The sequence below is a fragment of the Cyprinus carpio genome, chromosome B10 (assembly GCF_018340385.1).
Source record: "Cyprinus carpio isolate SPL01 chromosome B10, ASM1834038v1, whole genome shotgun sequence".
In the NCBI taxonomy this organism is placed as follows: Eukaryota; Metazoa; Chordata; class Actinopteri; order Cypriniformes; family Cyprinidae; genus Cyprinus; species Cyprinus carpio.
In genome coordinates, this window is record NC_056606.1 from 881,545 (window position 1) to 903,647 (window position 22,103).

The window sequence follows — 22,103 nt, forward strand, 5'->3', positions numbered from 1 at the left end:
TTGTTCTCCAGTGACTGAACGTTAGCCAGCAAAATGGTTGGAAGAAGAGGTCGGAGGGGATGGCTTCTTAGTCTGATAAGGACACCAGCTCTTTTTCCCCCTTTTCCCAGCAGCGTTTCCTCGGTCGCGACCGTGTGGCCCAGATAAAGGGCTCTTCAAGAACTCAAAGTCCAGTTTGCATTGCACAATGAAGGAACCAATGTTTAAAAGCATGTGTCTATCATAGACAGTTATACTAACAACATCCAACACGTAAAATAACAAAATTACAAGAAAAACATACAGAAAACTGCAGAGTTTACTTGGAGCTCACAACACGGCTGCCATGCTTTATATTACTTATAAAGCCCTGAATGGTTTAGCGCCTCAGTATTTAAACTAGCTCTTGTTACATTATAGTCCTACACGTCCGCTGCATTCTCAAAACTCTGGCAATTTGATAATACCTAGAATATCAAAGTCAACTGCGGGCAGCAGATCCTTCTCCTATTTAGCACCTAAACTCTGGAATAATCTACCTAACATTGTTCAACCTCTCCCTCTCTCTGTCTGTGGTTGCCTTGTGCTCCAAAAAATCCACCATTGTGCGCACACCAAAGAAAAATAAAATGCTTGAATGATTGGAGGCCCGCTTCTCTGACACCCATCTTCAGCAAGTGTTTTTTAGAGACTCGTCAGAGAATACATCTGCTCTGTGCTGCCTGCCTCACTGGTAGCAACCGTTCTACAGACGATGTTATTGCTTTCACCCTACACACTGCTCTCTAGTGATGTTTTTGGCGGCCTGTTTTAATTTTAGTCTTAGTCTAGTTTTTAGTAGTTTTAGTCACTTTCATACTCTTTTTAATCTAGTCTAGTTATAGTCGACGAAAACTGATGACATTTTAGTCTAGTTATAGTCAATGAAAATGGTATTTTAGTCTCTTTTTAGTAATGCAATTCTATTTAACCCAGTCAATATAGTACAAGTACCTAGAAGTATAGACGAAACCAAAATTTTCTTTTACCCAAACCCATTTCAAACAAGGTTATCTTATTATATTATTGTTACCTTATAAACTCAAGAATACATCCATTCCAGACACGGAAGACTCTCTGATTTGAATTTACATTTATTTTACCAACCAAACATGATAGAAGTACACACATAAATTTAAATAAAATAAATAAAAACAATAAAATAATAATAATAATAATAATAATAATAATAATAATAATCTGCTAATTTTTTTCCCAAAGTCGAACCCCGGCTGGCCGGCCATCAGTCCCTTTCTCTGTGTCAAGGCTGATTTATACTCGACGTGTCCGCAATTTCACTTGGGTGAGCGCGGAAAATATGATGTCATCGCGGTGTTGCTGAAAGTTCGCTTTGAATGCGCGCGAACTATTCGCGTGGTGGAGTGCACGGCATTTTTTTGTAACTTTCCTCATAGCTCCGCATCCGAACATGCACGTCTGTGTCGGCGTTTGTGTGAAACAGAAGCAGTTTAATGTGCAAAAAACACCATCAGCTTCTTTATGAAAAAAAATCTCTTTTTTAAAAAAAAAAATGTTTGCATAGTTTGTCCAATTCTTATTTGAAGTATGTTTTATTTTTATTGTATAAAATAGAATTAGAATTCATTTAGATATTAATTATACACTATTACAGTTGTCTTGTGTTTGATGGATAATACAGCCAATAGTTTAAGATTGTTTTACGTTTGTACATTATTATTAAAAGAAAATGATTAATTCATCAACTCATTCATCACAAGACTTGTACTGGTCATACCGGCAAATGACTTCTCACCGGTGATTCCTGGCGGTTTTAGAGGACAATTACTCCTCGTCACTCCCCTGCCGTTTCAAAGAAAAGTACAATGGCCAACGTGACAAGTATAGAAGCCTGTCCGTTTGGGAAGGAGGGCTCGCAATCAGCGGAGCCAGGCGAAAGTATAAATCCTGCTTAACTTTGTTTGTTGTCATCTTCTTAATAATGCCACGAGTGGGACTTGAAGTGACGTCGGTCGCGTCTGCGCAGTGAGACACAGGAAACAGAAATACTGCAAAATAATAATAATGACTAAACGAGACGAAATAACGTTAAAACATTTTGTTTCGTCTTAGTTTTGGTCAACGAAAATGAAGAGACATTTTAGCATAGTTTTTATTTTGTAAACCACATTTAGTCTCGTTTTTATTCGTCAACGATATTGCATTATACATTTAATTATAGTCATTGTCACATGACCAGCATTTAAGTTGCGTCTCGTCTCATTTTTGTCACATGATAAAGGTTCGTTGACGATTATATTTAGTCATAATTTTCGTTGACGAAAGCAACACTACTGCTCTCTCCCACCTGGAAAACAAGAACACCTATGTGAGAATGCTGTTTGTGGACTACAGCTCAGCATTTAACACCATAGTGCCTGCCACACTTGTTGCGAAGCTCCAGACTCTGGGACTAAACAGATCTCTGTGCAGCTGGATCTTTGACTTCCTGACAGGCAGAAGTCAGGTGTTCAGAATGGGCAACAACACTTCATCCCCGCTGACCCTCAACACTGGTGCTCCTCAGGGCTGTGTCCTCAGCCCGCTCCTGTACTCCCTGTACACACATGACTGTTCAGCCTCACATAGCTCCGATGTCATCATCAAATTCACTGATGACACAACGGTGATAGGCCTGATCACGACAACGATGAGACGGCCTACAGAGAGGAGGTGAGCACCCTGACTAAATGGTGTCAGGACAACCATCCCTCACTCAACATAGACAAGACCAAGAAGCTGGTGGTGGATTTCAGGAGACAGAGCAGAGAACACACACCCATCACCATCGACAAGACACCTGTGGAGTGGGTAAACAGCTTCAAGTTCCTCTGCGTTCACATAAGTGAGGATCTCACATGGTCTACACACACTGATGCAGTGCTGAAGAAGGCACATCAACGCCTCTTCTTCCTGAGACGGCTGAGGAAGTTTGGAAATTTTTTTTTTTTTTTATAGCTAAGCCTATATTACTATTATATACTGCAACTGTATTTATCTATTAGAATTATATATTTTTTAATTCCTCTTCTGTTCTGATTTGTGTAAAGTGAGGGAGGGAACTAAAATATGCTGCGGTACATTATAACATTATTAGGCCTGCTGTTATTATTTCTGAATGTAATAAAATGCGACTTATACATGACTTATATATTTTTTTTCCTCTCAAAAAGGTAATTTATTTTTAGCGTGTTTTAAAAAACATTCGGCAAACGAAAATAGATTAATCAATTAAAATGTGTTACTGTGGGTTAACAAATTTACATTATAGTATACTTAGAACCTCCCTCCCATGTTGCTCAGCTATGGACAATTTAAAAGTGTTTGATATAAAGGTTTCTGTACCATTTTATACAGGAATTGTTCATTTAAAAAAAAGAAAAATCTAATTATATTGTTAGTTTCATGGTAACATGAAATCAAGCTCTTCGGATCCTAACAAGATACAGGTTCATTTAGACTATTTAACACCCACTGTGACATTTTCACCCGTTTCAACTTATATAGTCCTTGAGATTTTAAAGTCAGTTTAATAGTATTGAAATTCAAGTTGAATCTAGAATAAAAAAGCTTTAAATTGCTGAAATTATTTCTATGAATTAAAGTAGCCTAACTTAAAAATGTTATCATGACTTTTCATCATATCATTTTTTACAGTGTGATAACGAGCTGTATTCGTTTTCTATTTCGAAACCAAACACCCACTTTTTTCTTTTTTAAATCTATTATTCGCTCACATATCTCCTACAACAGGTTGTTGTTGTTTGTCTTTGTTTTTTTTTTGAGGAAGGTGCCACTGTCAGGGGAGTCAAAAGATAATTACATTATCATTAAGGTTGCCTATTAACTTCAGAAATGGAAAATAAGGGGTAATTGTGATTCTTTCTCTTTTATTCTTTAAGAAAATAGTGTTTATTCTTGTAGAAAATAAGTGTTTATTCTTTAAGAAAATAAAGGACAGAATAAGGGATGATACAAATATTTGTAATATACAATAATGTAGGCCTATATCTGCCTGCAGTTAAAAAGTTATCAGAAATAATCATATTTGTTTTGCTTCACCCATTTATGTAGGCTACAATTATTCTAAAATAAATAAATAAATAAATAAATAAATAAATAAATAAATAATGTCATACAAAAAATCCCATCGGTCTGAGTAAATGTTACCATTATAGAATTGTGACTTTACAAGGGTAGTAATTTGGGAGGTGAAAATACTGTGAAGCTACAAATGGCATGGAATTTTAAAGCATAACAACTGAAGGTCTATAAAACGTTAGTCAATAAAGCATTTTTTTTTTAAACAATGGCACTTAAAGTTTTGAACTAAAGTATTATTTTAACCATATAGCCTGTGAATAAATAAAATGCATACTTTTCAATGAAAGAACATTTAGAGAGTGTAGGTTGCTTCTGGTGTTTGGATATATACTTCAACATAATGAGGTCCAAGTTTAAGAATAGCCTACAATAGGTTTTTTTTTTTTTTTTTTTTTTTTTTTTTTTTTTTTTTTACTCTATTTAACAGCATTAACTTACAATGAAATACGTCTTCTTCAGGTAGACTGAATGTTTTCCTGCCTTGCTAAATATTGGGCTTATGATTAATAAGTTGCATTCAAATCAAAACGCTGACAGTGAACCTAGGTCAGTTAGCACGAGTCGTGCTCGCTGTGAAGCGGGAGCAGCTGGCAGAGGATTCCGCTTGATCTTAAAGCCTTCCTCAAATGCCTACGTTCACAAATAACAATGATTTTCGCAAAAATAATAATTAATTATCAATTGTGAATTTGTTATTATTATGGTCTGGTGAAGATAATGAATAAAAAGAGTAGGGCTGCTGTGAGTGCAGGCAGCAATTTCAACCCAGTAACATGACAACACACCATTCCTCGCAACCAAAACACAGACCAAATTCAGTTCAGCTGGAGGGGGCTGGGGTTTGTTCTGTATAGCTTGTGGGGGTTGAAATAAAGGTGTAAATCTCTTGCTCTTTATATGGACAGTGTTTTATGAGTGTTTCAAACTTGCAGAACAGGTTTAGTCAAAGCAGGACAAATGGCTCGTTTGGTTTGGCTTTTGTCATTTCTGCAACTGCATACAGAGTATTACATACATTATAGGGATGTGCATCTCCATAACTGAGGCTGATGCGATACGCATCTCGATGCATAGCCAACGATGCGATACATTAAAGATACATATAGGCAGCTACCGATGCGATGCGATACGATTCCCTGCTTTTACGATGCGATGCGATACTATACCCTGCTTTTACGATGCGGTGCGATACGATTTCGATTCGATTCAACACGATGTGATTCAGTGTAATACGATGCAATGGAGAAAAATAATATGCTGTGCTATTCAATATGTAGATATTTAACTTATATTTATTTTGTTCCGACAGAAATCTTATCTTAAAGTATCTTAAGTGCCATCTGACTTTTTACACATGGCTCTTTCACAAACAAAAGATTAGTTTTTTTTTTACAAAACCAAAAGATTAAATAAAAACAGACATTCTCTTCCTGTCTTGTCTCTAGTTACTTTTAACAGCTCACACATTTAACAGGTGAAACAATTTAAGAATGCTGCTCAGGGATAAACAATAAAGAAATGTTCTGTAACTTGCCAGCAGGCTAATGTGATTTCAGCAGGCTAACTCAGTGAGCAGAAATAAGGTACTGTTTTTTTAACATAATACAAATAAAAACCTTTCACAAACAGGTAAATAAAAATGTAAATATATATATAGAAGAAAAACTAGTATTGACAGTCACAGACTGCAAGATTAGCAACAGCTGATTCCGAAGGGGAGGGAGTCTCTGCTGCACTCACATTGTGTCGGCGCTTCAAGTGTGTTGTTAAATTAGTCGTACTGTATATTTTATAGAGGCGCGACATATTTTACAAATTGCATGGATTTTGTCAAGATTTCCATCTCGCTTATAAAACCCAAAGTGTTTCCAAACACTGGATTTAAAATGACTTGGTGGAAGAAAGAGTTCCGAGTCTGCCATGTTAATCCATTCTAGGTGGTAACTCTCAGGAGGACACCTCTCGGTCTCCATAGTGTTGTTGTGATCCGTCATAATCACGTAGCAGCTGCAGTGGTGATGAGAGAACGCACTTTCGCAACAGGTCAGAAAGGAGAAATCAATCTAAAAGTTACATAACAAAATATTGGTCGCTTTATAAATATTAAAAGAATAGCGCATCTACTAATAATTATATATGAATAAATCGTTTTTTACCGATTCAGATATGTTAGAAACGATGCATCGCGATACAAATGCCAACTGTATCCGATGCACGCTTATTTAAATCGATACATATAAACATAAACTCTCAAGCCCACACAAAGACGCAAATCGGTGAATCTTACCATCCCTAATACATTACAATATAATATGTTTTTGTTTTATCTCAGTAGAGATGAGGCGCCTCTGATAGAGAGACAAAGAAACTGCCAAAAGAGACGCGCATCTGCCAAAGAGACAAAAAAACATTTGTTATTAATGTATTTGTTGCTCCCGAGACGTCATGTAGGCCTGATTATTTTTAGTTTCATTACTGGGCAATTAGTTACTGATGTGACATTCGCAGTCAAAACCTGGGGCCGGATTCACGAAAATCTTCTCAGAATTTATGCAAACGCGTAAAAAATGCTTTAAAAACTTTAACAGAGATGTCTAGAGGGTATTTAATAGGTCTGCCCGCCACGTAAGATTTTTCTAGTTACTAGTCGTTCATTTGTCATTATTCAACTAATTGCGCGTTTATATTAAATTAACATATATAATCCATAATGAACCTTAATATATTCCGCACTCAAGCACATGCATTAAGTTTGCCACAAAGCACAGGCAGAAGTAGCCTAATAATTGTGAAAAAGGAGACATTTTAATTATTTATTAATAAACAAATGTTTTCTTGTGGGCTACAAGATGAAATTCACAGTGCTGACTCTCATCTCCACAGTATACTGTACGTGCCTTTAAAGAGAAATGCAACCTTCACAGATTACATAATGCTTACATTTCAAGCTTTCTGTAGATATATTTCTCATGTATGTGTGGCACCCTAATTTTAAGTTATTTCATTTTCAGGAAAAAAAATCAAGAGATCGAGGGGGCGCCTCCCTGTCCTGCATGCGCATTAATAATTTTCGCACAAACACCTGAATATGAATAATAATAGCGCACATTTCTTTTCGGTTACAGTACGGGATCTGCATTAAAAATAATCTTCACAAGTCTACAACTGAGAAAGATGCAGTTATAACCTGTAAATTGAAGACTATTTGACGTTTTAAAATGATCTAACGGCTGATGCCACTCCAATTCATTGATCATTCGTTGTTCTTGATCAAGATTAAACTTATGCATGACTCTTATAAACTTGTTTTAATAAATCTCTTTTGCATTAAATAATAAAGATATAAAGCAGGTTAACTATTATTGTACAAATAATTATAAAATGCTATAGACTGCGAATAAGATTGCAGTTTCACATTTTGCATATGCATTACAAAGTAAATAATTTTTTACATGCAGTTATCCAAAATAAAACTTTTTTTTACTTAAATTAAATAAAAAAAATTAAAAAAAACAACAATACATTTCTGTGCATCGCACTCAGTTTCATGCACGGCGCGCAAATCTTGCACTCTGATATTTTAAGGAATATGATACACACCTGCATTTAAAAGCGGCTGATTTTTTTTTTTTTTTACTTAAATTATATGAAAGCAAGTAAAGAAGGCTCCCTTTAAAATCACTGAAGTTGTCAATTAATGAAGCTCTTTTTTACATCGTGTGCATTTTGTTGATTATGATGAGAGAACTTGAGTTTAATCGTGAGAACATTTTATTAATCCGTCCATTCTTTAGAGTTTCAATGATTTAGCTAAATTTAGCTAAATTTTAGCAGGTTTAATTTATTCGTTTCTTGTTTTAATTAGGCCTAAATAATGGGAGAGAAATTATACAGTGCCTCACTTTTACAAAAAAATAAAGGAAATAATTTATAAAACGCAACAATTTCTTAATCAGTGTACAGACAGATATCTTTTTCCCAAGTTATCTGTCAAAATAAAGCACAAGTAACAAATAACAAAGTAGTGAATGACAAAAATGCATGGTTTTATTGAAGGAATTTTAAAATATAAATTAAAATATAGGCCTAATATGTGAGAATATTGACATTTTGCATACAAATCCATGTAGCCTAGCTCACTAAAATAGGCTACCACTTTTAATGCTCCAATGCAAAGTAAACCACCATTTCTTTAGGATAATATAACACATAATTCATATTATATAAATAATACTGCACACACCTATTAAATGTGTCAAATCTAAAATATGGTATAATACTGGCTTAGAGAAAATATAAGCACAGGCTCATAGGCTTGACATTTATCCTGCTTGAATTTGTTCTAAGAAACGCACATAACTTCCTAAGTACTAAACTTTCATCTGTGAATATTAAATATTTTAACTATAGTGTTTTTCTTTCATTTTCCCTGACTGCAGCCGTCAAATACCATTGGTGTGGCAAAGTTGATGGCTATTTGCGAAAATGTGCTTTGATGCGCTTGTTTGATAACTTGTGATTAAAGCGCCACTCAGCGGTAAAAAGCTGCAAATGCACTTTGCAGATGCGGCGGCACTCGCGGCGGCAAAAAGCTCATTTTGGTTGGCCACCTACTGTATATGTGTACATAATGTAGAATGTGTAAATACTGTGTATAATGTGTATTGCTAACAGTACACACAGTGTGCTATTAGACCTAAGTACAGAGTATATATACGTGTATATTGCAGTGTCATCTATATAAGTCTGTAGATATATAATGGTACTGTCTATATGTAAATTATTTCTGCACTGTCTGGAGCACACTCCCAAGAATTTCACTCACCAAGGTACATGTACTGTGGTGATCTGATGTGACAATAAAAGTAATTTGATTTGATTTTTGCAGATGACAATGAGTGCTTGAACCCGAGCAGCTGTGGGTCAGCTTCTTGTTTCAACACACTGGGCAGCTTTAAGTGTGGCTGTCCGTCTGGCTTCACCTTTGACCCCGTGTCCACTAGCTGTGAGGATGTGGATGAGTGTGTGTCCTTCACGAGCCCCTGCAGATATGGCTGCTCAAACACACAGGGAGGATTCATGTGTGCATGTCCAGTGGGGTATTACAGAGCGGGACAGGGGTGAGATGTCTGCTAAATCATCTTACAGGTCACGTGAGGATTCACTCATATCAGTGCTCAGTCTACAGTCACTGTTTGAAGAATAGCTTTTAACAATACAGCTAGTGTCGATAATGATTTTCATTATATTGTATAAATTCTTGAACTATGTATTTTATGGTTGTTGCACAAATCTAATGAAACCGGTCTGAATAATTATTTAAACTGGAACAGGAATGGACCAATAATATGTGTCCCTGGAACACAGAAGCAGTCATAAGTAGCACAGGTATATCTACCAGTTCTGTTTCAAAGTGGAACTTCGATGCTGTATCATGGTGTTGGTGCTGTGGGAACACATGTGAAAACACACCAGTCTTGATTGTAGTGTCAACTAGACCAGCGGTTCTCAATTCCAGTCCTTGCATCCCCTGCTCTGCACATTTTGTATGTCTCTCTTATGGCTTCAGACGTTTGTTCATTTCGAATGTAAGTGCCCTGTGAAGTGGACATCACAGGATATTCCACCATGATTCCAGTTCGAAGTGAACGTATATGTTCCATTGAAAGTGCATTGAAGTGTGCGAGACATGAATTTAAATTGTATTTATTTACAGAGGTATATGATTTCACACTTGTCCATGTGTGAAGACGTTGTGCAGCGCAAATCCATGAATGAATGTTCTGAAGTGAAGTAAACTTCAACAGATTTTCCCTGCTCAGGGAGTAGGAAGCAATGAACACTGTGTAGGGACCATGTCAATAGGCACTAAGGGTTGAACGACTTCTGATTTTTTAAAGTCCACTTTATGTGACGAAAGTCGAGTCGAAGTTGACAAGTCACTGATGACGTCATTAATGAACATAAGCCTGGAGCTGTAAAAAGAACCTTGTGCACAGCTATGGCATATGACACAGCGCTGCCCACATAGTTATTCAGAATCAGAATGAGCTTTATTGCCAGGTATGTTTACACACGCGAGGAATTTGTTTTTGTGACAGAAGCTTCCGCAGTGCAACCGAGTGACAGTGACAGAACAAAAAACACATAATAAAAGAATATACAAAATACAAATAAGTAGGTAAGTAATAACAATATACAAATTGACAATTGTATGTGCAGGTATATTACAATAGGCAGTTTTGTATGTACACGTATATTATGTGCAAATTTGAAGTGTACACTAAGTATGTGTGTTAGATAAATAAGTGTATGTGTGTATAAATAGTGTGTGTGTTTTCACAGTTATTATCAAGTGTTCATTAAATGGATTGTCTGGGGGAAAGAAACTGTTCCTGTGTCTGGTCATTCTGGTGCTCAGAGCTCTGTAGCGTCGACCAGATGGCAGCAGTTCAAAGAGGAACTGTGCTGGATGTGAAGGGTCCAGAGTGATTTTGCCAGCTCTTTTGCTCACTCTGGATGAGTACAGTTCTTGAATAGAAGGGAGGGTTGTACCAATGATTGGCTCAGCAGCCCAGACTACCCTCTGTAGTTTTCTGGGTCAGATTTGGTAGTTGAGCTGAACCAGACAGTTACTGAAGTACAGAGGACGGATTCTTTGATGGCGGAGTAGGACTGTTTCAGCAGCTCCTGTTGCAGGTTAAACTTCCTCAGCTGGCAAAGGAAGTACAACCTCTGCTGGGCCTTTTTCACAATGGAGTCAATGTGAATGTCCCACTTCAGGTCCTGAGAGATAATGGTGCCCAGGAACCTGAATGACTCCACTGCAGTCACAGTGCTGTTCATGATGGTGAGTGGGGGGAGAGCAGGGGGGTTTCTCCTGAAGTCCACTATCATCTCCACTGTTTTGAGCGTGTTCAGCTCCAGGTTGTTGAGACTGCACCAGACAGCCAGCTCTTTAACCTCCTGTCTGTAAGCAGACTCGTCACCGTCCTGAATGAGGCCGATGAGTGTGGTGTCGTCTGCAAACTTCAGGAGCTTGACAGAGGGGTCCTTAGATGTGCATGGTTTAGTGTACAACGAGAAGAGCAGTGGGGAGAGAACACAGCCCCTGGGGAGCTTCGGTGCTGATTGTATGGGTGCTGGATGTGTATTTTCCCAGCCTCACTAGCTGCTGCCTGTCTGTCAGGAAGCTGTTGATCCACTGACAGACGGAGGTGGGCACGGAGAGCTGAGTTAGTTTGGGCAGGAGGAGGTTTGGGATGATCGTGTTAAAGGCTGTACAAACAGGATCCCTGGTCTGTCTAGATGTTGCAGAACATAATGCAGTCCAATGTTTACTGCATCGTCAACACACCTTTTTCTTCTGTAGGCAAACTGAAGAGGATCCAGTAAGGGTCCGGTAATGTCCTTCAGGTGGGCCAGCACCAGTTTTTCAAATGACTTCATGACCACAGACGTTAGAGCCACAGGCCTGTCATTTAGTCCTGTGATTTTGGATTTTTTTGGGATGGGGATAATGGTGCAGCGTTTGAAGCATGAAGGGACTTCGCACAGCTCCAGTGATCTATTGAAGATCTGTGTGAAGATGGGGGCCAGCTGGTCAGCACAGGATTTCAGACAGACTGATGTAATACAATCTGGGCCTGGTGCTTTTTCCTTTTCTGCTTCCGGAAGACCTGGCGCACCTCCTCTTCGCTGATTTGAATTGCAGGTGTGGGGGAGAGGGGGGTTGCAGGAGGTGTGGATGGTGTGAGTAGTTGTGTGGAGAGGTGTTCAGGGCGGGTGTGAGGTGTTCTTCTTTCAAACCTGCAGTAAAACTCGTTCAGATCGTCTGCCAGTCGTTGATTCTCCACAGTGCTGGGGGGTGGTGTCTCTTGTAATTGGTGATCTCCTTCAGACATTTCCACACTGATGCTGAGTTGCTGGAAGTGAACTGAGTCCTTATTTTTTCAGAATAATTCCTCTTTGCCACTCTGATCTCCTTTTCCAGTGTGTATTAAGCCTGTTTATACAAGACATTGCCCCCTTCCTGTAAGCATCTTCTTTGGCCTGACGGAGCTATCTGAGTTTTGCAGTGAACCAGGGTTTGTCATTGTTGTAATTTAGTTGAGTCCCGGTAGGAATACAGATATCCTCACAGAAACTGATATAAGATGTTACAGTCTCTGTGAGTTCATCCAGATCAGTGGCAGCAGCTTCAAAAAACCTCCAATCAGTGAGGTCAAAACAAGATTGTAAATCCTGCTCTGCTTCATTAGTCCATCTTTTTACAGTCCTTAATACAGGTTTAACTGATTTTAGTTTCTGCCTGTAGTACGGTATAAGATGAATCAAACAGTGATCAGAGAGCCCCAAAGCTGCTCGTGGAACAGAGTGATATGCATCTTTTATTGTGGTGTAACAGTGATCCAATATATTACTGTCTCTTGTGGGACATGTAACATGCTGTCTGTATTTTGGCAGTTTACGGGAGAGATTTGCTTTATTTAAGTCCCGAGAGAATGATTAAAACAGGAGTCCGGGTGTTGTTTTTCTGTCTCTGTGATCTGATCAGCGAGTTTCTGTAAAGCCAGGCTCACGTGCGCTTGCGGAGGGATGTAAACACTCACCAGAATGAACGAGTGAAACTCCTGCGGCGAATTGAACGGCTTGCAGTTAATGAAGAGTGTTTCTAGATCTGAACAGCACATCTTATTTAACACTGTTACATCTGTACTCCACCTTTCATTGACGTAAAAGCACGTCCCACCGCCACGCGATTTCCCCGTTGATTCTGTGCTGCGATCTGCTCTGAACAGCTGAAAGCCCGGCAGATGAAGCGTGCTGTCTGGAATAGCGTCATTTAGCCAGGTTTCCGTGAAACACAGAGCAGCAGAGTGTGAGAAATCCTTATTTGTCTGGGAGAGCAGAAGGAGTTTGTCCGTTTGTTGGGTAGAGTTCAGAGATTTGCCAGATGGATGCTAGGCAACGGCGTTTGAAATCCGCATTTTCTGAGTTTCACAAGCACGCCAGCTCTCTTTCCTCGTCTTCGCGTCTTGAAGCGTGTGATCAGCGCAGCTGCTCCACCGACGAAAATGTCCAGCAAAACATCAAAATAGTTGAAAAACGGTAATATATCGGGAGATGTGTGGTGCCGAATGTCCAGCAATTCGTCCCTGGTGAAACTGATTGCAGGAATATAACTAAAGAAACAAAAAAAAAAAAAAAACACAAAAACAACTACACAGCAATTTTGTATCGGCGCCATTGATACAGGTGTCCATGCGTGTCACATTTACCTGGAATCTCTATCTATTCCTCCTGTAACAGCTAATTTTTATCCGTTCTTTTGTCTTTGGGTCGTTATATTTCTCACATATTTCTGCTCGTTCTAAATCAGATAACCGTTACAGATAAAGTAGCACAGTAAAGATTACATTCATATGATAACATTAGTGACAGCGATTGCGTGTGTGAATTCTACATGGCAGCGTCTCTCTAGTAGTAGTGAAGCTGTGGGATTTAGTTATTAAGAAATTATAGAACTTTTCAGTTTCTAAGCTATTTTATTGAGAAATCACAGAACAGTGTTGACAATACATTTCACATTACAGAATGATTGTGTGTGGGCGCGATCTGTGCGTGATGTACAAACTACTGTCTGTAGTCTATGTGTGTGCGTTACCATGCAGCAGCGCATTAGATTAGAACCGCGATTAACTTACCGGTACAATAAGCTTAATTTAAAGCATGTAATAGCATTGAAATTTGGAGTATGTATTTATTTGTAATTTTAACTTTTTGGAAACAGAACGTAAATGTGGAAGTCCTTCAAAGATTTATCCTGCTGCACCCTCTATAGGACTATAGGATGTCAAGCTTAAAGGGTCATGGCAGAGCATTGAAGTCGACTAATCGATTAGTCGGTGCAACCCCTAATGGGCACACAGTTCATGCACAGAGCTTACTTCTAACGAGCTGATTATCTGAATCAGGTGTGTTAACATAGAGAGACATGCAAAATATGCAGAGCAGGGGGTCGTGAGGACTGGAATTGAGAACCGCTGAACTAGACCATAAAAGGCCATGGAATCCCTACCTGCTTTGCCTTCAGGAAGCTCAGTGTCTGTTTGTAGACAGAGATCTGTAAACTTTTCGTCCCCGAGGGACACTAGCTCACAGATTCCAGTTTCTCTCAACTGAGATTGTTCAGACTATTCTGAGCTACTGAGCTCCCTCCAAAGGGAAAACTGAATGCCCTAAAATGGCTGCTCTTTACATAGTAGTGTGATCAACGCCCTTTGAACCCAGTCCACCGCCTAGTTGGTTCAGTGCTGGAGCTCCTTTCACCCGGCTCTGAGTTCATGGGGTTGCAGGTGGAATTGGTGGAGATTGAGATGGTGTCCCCCTTTCTTTTTGCACGCTCTGTGTGAATTTTTCTGAACCTAACAAGGATCCAATGCTCTGAATCTAGCTCCAAAAACAAGTTAGATGTGATCACTCCTGATGCAGTTATCCACCCTGCAACCACTCATCCAGTCACAGTCTAGGCCTTCCTAAGAAATGTCCAGTCCAGTCTGGGCTCTTAGGATCTATGGCCACCGCTCATTCCTGTGGCTTTGTTGATCGTGACAGAGGTAATGCGTTTACTAATCAGCGCTTGGATAGCTCCATCTCATGAGGCGCGCAGCCCAGACAGCAAGCAGTTTCGGCCCAGATCCGGCCCACATCTGGCCCGCATGGTTTTTACGCGGGCCAGATGTGGGCCGGATCTGGACCAACACCATGTTGCTGTCTGGGAGAATGGCTTCTCCTCTAGTTGTTAGGGCCCACTCCACTTGGAGTGTAGCATCTTCTAAGGCACTATCTCAGGGTGTGCCCTTACAAGATCTGTGTGCTGTGGCAGGCTCGTTCTCTCCACACACACACTCATTTAAATCTATCGATATATATAGTCTATGGCAGGGGTGCCCAACCCTGTTCCTGGAGATCTACCTTCCTGCAGAGTTTAGCTCCAACCCCGTTCAAACACACCAAATTAGGATCTGAAGGAGCACTTAATAATTACAGACAGCTGTGTTTGATCAGGGTTGGAACTGAACTCTGCAGGAAAGTAGATCTCCAGGAAAAGGGTTGGGCACCCCTGGTCTATGGATTCATCCTCAGGAGCATTGATCCAGTGCTTTCTGCTAAAGCAGGTGTCTGCACCAGTGTTACACAGCATTGTGGGGCAGGCATTCATTTGTAGTACTGTTCCCATAGCTTCAATGCCATAATATCAGATGTTTCCTTTCAAAGGGGAACTTTAAGTTCACATTAGCAACCATTTTCATCTTTTCTGTCCATGAGAGTGAATGAGTGATTGTTCCTGCAGACATTGTGTATCTGCTGCTGGTTTTGGGGGTGCTGGGCTTGGACCAGAAGAGGAAAACGGTCTTTCTCCTGAAACCTGCAATGGCTGCAAAACGAATGGACAGCAGAAGAAAAGTGTCAGGAGAAGACACTCTTCAAACCTCAGATTGGTAAAAGACATCAAGAGCAAGAACGTGTCATTTAAGATGTGTTGGACTGGTAGTTTCTTCTCTCTTCTAAATGAATGTTGCGTGTGGATGTCAGTTCATTGCACCTCATGACTGTAATATAATCTTCTTCTATTCAGGAGGGAGTTAGTCTGGCCAGTGTGGATGTGGATCAGCCGCTGAGATTACTCCTCAATCGCTCACAACTCAAACCCAATGAAGCCATCCTGGAGCTGCTGCCCGCTGTCGGAGCGCCTGCTCAAGAACTCATGTACACCATCACAGCTGGAAACCGTGACGGCTTCTTCCAGATCAGACAGCAGGAGGGTATCAGTTACCTGCACAGCACACACAGGACGCCCCCAGTGAGACAGTACATACTGCAGATCAGGAGTTCTGCCCGCTCTGAAGACATGCACAGGGAGGAGCGACCTGCTCGAAACCTACACATGACTCTCCGCATCACACTCAAGTAGAGCAGGAACTGCTGGAAACTACCACCAACCAACACGTGTGAGCTTCTTAAGATAACTGACCGCTCTCTCAGAAGTCACTGACTGCATCCGAAATCACCCCCTATACCCTCATTCACTATTCCCTAAATTAGCTCACTAATTCAGTTCACTTGATAGAGTGAATGAAAACGAGTGAGTGAATACGGACACGGAGTGCACCAGAAGAACTGCTGCTTTTGCATAGTTTGTACTGCTGTTTAACAATCATTTGAAATTGGTAAACTGGCTGCTCCAGTAGGATTTATCTTGAATGCTTGCATGGAAATTATTTATAAACCCTATTAAAATAATTGAATAATCAGTTTACAGTTAATTTATACCTGTATTGTATTGCACTGTATGTAGTGGACGAGCGCTTTGTAAAATGAATGGATTGATGATTCCGCTGCAGGTGCCATCTTCTGGTGAGACATGGCAATTAATTTGGTGGGGAAAGTGCTTTACGTGTATTCTCTAGCCATAAGCAGTGTGTACATCAGTAGTACACTCGTTTTTGCTGTGCATTGTGAGATTGACTGAGTGCACGGGAGAACATCCCCTATGTTTTCGGACACCACTAAAAATGCTGTCCCCTCAAGTAGTGCCCTATTTAAGAGTATTGGGGCTGATTTCGGATACAGCCATTGCCATCTTGATTTGAATACGTGACCAGTAGGTGAAGTGTTCTCACACACAGATCTAATATTTACTATCCCTTAACCCTCATAGGAAACTTTTGCCATTTTTTTTTTCTTCAAAAATTCAATAAAACATTTAGTTTGTTTTTCAGATTCCAAATCTTAGGTGTCCTCATAAACCACATTTACATCATAATGCAAGCATACAAGCACATATACTGTCTTACTGCAAAACATTTCATTCTTCTCCACTGGATTGATTCAATCCAATATGAGACCAGAGATGATTCGGGCGCGTTTAGACAGTATAAATGACTGTCTGTTACAAATATCATAAAGCAGACTTACAGTATACTGATATAGTTGTATCAACTTTAATTCAACTATAATTAAGTTACAACTGTACCATTATAATTTATAAGTAAAAATGTTTACAGATGCCATTGTATTTTGACCATTAATGTTATGGGTCTAATGGATCTCCTGATATGAAGTTTTCTGACATATAAATGGTTTAATAAAAAGATTTCACAAGTTGGGTGTGTAGATTATCAGACAGTAACTAAACCTGCTAGACTGTAGCTCTTGCCTTATTAACTCGGCACGCTTGACTACTAGTGCCAAGGAAATCATGACTCACTGAAGACCACTTTTGACTACAAGTAACAACGAAACCATCAGGTAACAGCTAAGTCATTTCTATTATGCTTTATATAATATGGATTGCATCACAGTCAGGGAAATAACAGCATTAATGCTGAAAAGTTCAACCATTTTTTCAGCTATACAGTACACAAATTGTTGCCAAGTGTGAACTGTAAAAAAAGGTAAACCATGAGATACCATAAAGGATTTACATGTAATAAATGCCAGAATACTGACTTGCCATGTAATTCTTACATGTTGTAAAATTGAGAAAATGTGATTACCAGTGCATAGGCCAAATTACTAAAAACCTGTAATACTCGACGACTAGACTAGCATACAGTAGATATTTCTATTTTCCCAATCATCATTGCAAAATTGTATCATATTAACTCTGACAGTATAATTCATACAGTGTAAAGATCCCCTGCACATGAAGCAGGGCCGCTACACGGTCAGTCCCTTCAGTGTAAGCTGAGCTTGGTGGACTGTAAGACACTAGTTTTGGATCAACGTATAATCAGCATGCTAATAGTAAACAGCGGTAGCTAGTGCTTTAGAGACTTGAGCTCCAGATCCCGGGCCTAAATGAACTCTCCGCATGCACTGTACGGACTGAATGGAGACGTGGAAAGATGCTCATCACCAACAAAAACAGACTGCAGCAACTGATTATCATTTCAGTTTATTTTTATATATTGCAATAAAGATGTACAAAGCATTGATACCCTTAACCGTTAAAATGTTAGAAAAAAGCATACATGTGACAAATAACAGTACAGTACAGTATATCCAAAACATTACTGTTCCAGCACAATCAGTCGATCAGATCCACCCTCGTGGTTCAGCAGGAAACTCAAACCACTGGTCAACACAGCCATCTTTAAAAGGTGTATAAAAGATAGAAATGTGACCGAACACTGAAGAATGAGACCAAAGATGAGAATCTGCAGACTAAACCCAAACAACTAAAAAAAGAAAATTAATTCACATAAAACTACTGTAACAGAAGAAAGAAAAGAAGAAAACCCTGAAATAAATATATTTCTCATCACATTAATTCGCTGTTATTATTCCACTCCTTTGATTAATCTGCTTAGGTTAAAGATATTTACAAGTTAGTGAGGAAGTATAGTGTGAACTAGAGCTGGAGCTCGCTGACCTCCAAGTGTGAACTCGTTTGGACACGCAGCAATAAGCTAACGAGAGAACATCAAACAGACTTTGGCAACACAATCTGCAGGATGAGAAATGCCAGAACATGCCCAGGGCAAAAAAAAAAAAAAACGGTCTTCTTCTACAGAAACGCCAGAGGAACCTTTGAGAGGCGCTTTTACAGCTGCAGCTAGATCAGTGAGAAACACACGTTATATGCTTGTGACACACGCTGCCTTTTCTATATCTAAAATATAGTATACAGGTATCTTAATCATTCAAGATAACAGCTAATAGAATGGGTGATTTAGTCACGGTCGGGTGAACGAGTGCCGTAGTCACACCAACATACAGAAGATTGTACCGGCAGCGTCACTTCAAATCAAACATGCGGCGCCCACAGTTACATACTTTAAATACTAGTTTATATTGAGAACTATAAATATGAATAATATATTCATTCTAACTTTGTCACGTAGAGTAATTCTCAGGCTGTGAATCGAACGCACACAGAACTGCGACAGCACAACACACTGAGCCTGTGAGCAAAACTAGTGTTGGAAACCAAAGTCAAAGCGTGACGAAAGCCGTCATATTCAGCCAGAACGCAATAGACACGCAAACGCTTACCCATGAGGCCAACTGACCAACACTCCGCTTAGCTATGGTTTTAAACTAAGGAATGATGGGCCATACGACAAACATCTGCTCAAACATCCCAGCATTCAATCACTAGAGTCAACCAGACAAACATTCAGGAACAAAACAGAGCGAATCTGCATCGGTTTTTTCTTAACGGCTCTGAAGAAAAACCAACGCTAACGATGAACCCGGCACTCAATCCTGAGTTTAGATACACGATTTCAACGAGTCGCACGCAGGCCATCTGCATAGAGGAACAAATCCGTTTACATTCTACAGCCTCGAACCACACATTAACAGATCTCAGGATCTCCAGTGAAGGCCTGGAACCACAGAAACACACTGACCGCTGAAAGCAGAAAGACCGCTACAGCCCCACCTCGGTGTGCATGCTCTATAAAACATCAGAGTGTGAAGATGGGAGGACTTTCTGGTCTGGAGAACATTCTGCTTCGGTCAAGCAACTAGCCAGTATGGCTTGAAGACAGTAAAAACATCTGTTAAGGCAAAGGTCCGGTCTGTAGCAGGATCTGTGGTTGGAGGGCTTCGCTCTTATTTGGTGGACTGTTCGTTTGAAAGGATCTGACGGTTCTTTCTCCTTCATCAGCCTCTCTTCATCACACCACAAACAATTCAACTGCACGCTAGGGAAAACTAACAGTTCTGGTAAAGTTTTTTACATCAGACTACTTGAAAGATGATTGTAATCACCCTGTAGTTCAGGTGGATCATTGTAACAAGAACATACTCAAACACTACTCATTCAATGCTTAAAGGAAGACGTAAAACTCTGAAAAAAATATCAGCCTACAAAAAAGCGAATAAGTGTTTTCAAATGCGGCGTGGTGGAAACCTCAGTCCACTCACATTAAAACGTGATAAAATCAAGGAAGATTTACATTTAAAACCCAAGAAAAACAAGCAGCCTACACTATTTCGTTATAAATCACCAGTCAGGGAGAAGTGTAAGAATTGAATCTGATTGCACAGGAAGGCACGTCCACAAGGCTATAAAAAGTGTGGCAAAGAATCGTGTTTTTCTTCAAAGTGAGAAAATAAGAAATGAGGTGATTATTGCTTCATCAAGAGCAAATAAAAAAAAGAGGGAAAAAAATCCACAACTTAAAAAGTTGTGACAGTCATAGTAATGATAACAACAATCAGTGTAACAAGGTGTGCTCGGAAACCTGTGAGCTGAGGACAATAAACCACCAAACGATGATCTTTCCTGTTGAGCTCTGCGGCCTGGAAGGAGTCCGTTTGTTTCAGCTCTGTCGAGAAACGTCTATCATCATCATCATCATCATCAGTCTGAGGTGCTGTGCTCGTCTGAGAGCGCTCTACGAGTAGAAGGTGAGGACGCTCTGATGGTTCCCGCGCACTAAGAGGATGGGCGGCAGGTCTTTGGATAGTGTGTCCAGCCAGGCCATGTAAAGAGCGCTGGAGACGGCTCCTTTCCTGGCCAGCGGCATGCTCCTGTCACACACACACACACACACACACACACACACACACACACATCAGAGCTGGCTGGAAACAGCTCTCTCAAACATCACTTCACTCTGCGGACACACTGGCTATGTTTACATGCACCCAAATAGTCCATTTGTAATCGGATTGTCGGCTCAATCAGATTAAAAAACGTTCATATAAACACCTTATTCGATCCGATTGAGCTATAAATGAATGAAATTTCGATCGGATCGAAGGGGGTGGTTTATTCCTCTTCTAATACGATTGGTCGGATTGAACCAGGAAACTGAAAGAGCTGCGCATGTGCAATGATGCAGAAATAATGACGTATAACGCATGGAACGAGCGGCTCTTCGTTTTCAATAAAGTGTTGTATAAATGAGTGTCCTGTTATTATAAAACTCTCCTTTCACTCGGCAGCTGTGAAGTGGAGCAGGACAACCTTGTCTTGGATACTCATCCACAGGCAACCTGTTTTGGGTGCGGGGAGGGGCTTTCTTTTTTTTTTTGCGTGATAAATATGAGCAGCACAGCACAGCTGTTTATATGTATATTCATCCATAAACGGGTGTATATTAATTCTGCTGTTAAAAACAAATAAAGAAAAGGTGTAAGAGAGTGGTTATTATGTGCGAACAGTGAGAAACTCTATATTATCTATATGTCACTTTCACTTTCACTATTTGTGCAGTGTGTGCATGTCAAAAGCTTGTGACATATAAACACTCACATCAACCCGATCACTTTTTTTAGCATTCATGTAAACACTAGCTTCAGATTCATCAATCAGAATGAATTCAGTCCGATTGAACCAAAAAGTGTGCATGTGAACGCAGCCACTGAGCAGTGCTGATACGAGTCTCTCTCTGACAGTCACAGCACTACACCAGGAGGTGGCAGCATGTCACTGGAGCGCTGGTGATGGTAACTTACATGACGATGAGGTTGGCTGTGCTCGAGTGCTCCTTCAAGAGCTCGTTCAGTCGGATCTGACGGTTACTCTGAGGAAACAAACAAATCAATTAGCAGGAAGACTGAAGTTGCTGTATCTGTTCGCAGCTGAGAAAACAAACTCTGCAGACAAGCGTTTGGAAACAGGAAACAGTGCACATACCATCATTTTACTCCACTGAGTCATGAGCGTTCTAGACTAGCTGTCTTCGTCTTAACCTTAAACTTCGCTCAAATGCTCAATAGGTCATCCCTTACCAAAAAGTAGTATACTTCAAGTTTATTTTATTAAGTATACTTAAGTATAGTTCAAGTATATTTAGACTTTTTGTAAGTATAAGTCAAGTATAATTAAATGTCATTTTAAGTATATTTCTGAGAAGTACATAAAAAAGTAAACTTAAAGCATATCCCCCTATTTTTAGTTTAAAAGAAGTATACTAATAGCACACTTGAATAAACTT

General features: G+C 39.7%; 2 protein-coding genes across 2 annotated transcripts in view; one reads left to right on the forward strand and one right to left on the reverse strand.

The window, feature by feature from the left end:
• The window catches only part of LOC109079301 (fibrillin-2-like), a 140,049-nt gene extending 123,606 nt beyond the window's left edge, over positions 1-16,443 (forward strand). Inside the window, exons 54-56 of the mRNA XM_042731953.1 lie at positions 9,029-9,260; positions 15,497-15,644; positions 15,782-16,443. Of these exons, the coding sequence (XP_042587887.1) occupies positions 9,029-9,260; positions 15,497-15,644; positions 15,782-16,117 (716 nt within the window). The 3' untranslated portion in view covers positions 16,118-16,443. The remainder of the gene's footprint in view (positions 1-9,028; positions 9,261-15,496; positions 15,645-15,781) is intronic.
• A 3,727-nt stretch (positions 16,444-20,170) lies between these two features.
• Positions 20,171-22,103, reverse strand: part of slc12a2 (solute carrier family 12 member 2) — a 56,542-nt gene continuing 54,609 nt past the window's right edge. The window contains 2 exon segments of the mRNA XM_042732067.1: positions 20,171-20,691; positions 21,622-21,689. Coding sequence (XP_042588001.1) covers positions 20,556-20,691; positions 21,622-21,689 — 204 coding nt within the window. The 3' untranslated portion in view covers positions 20,171-20,555.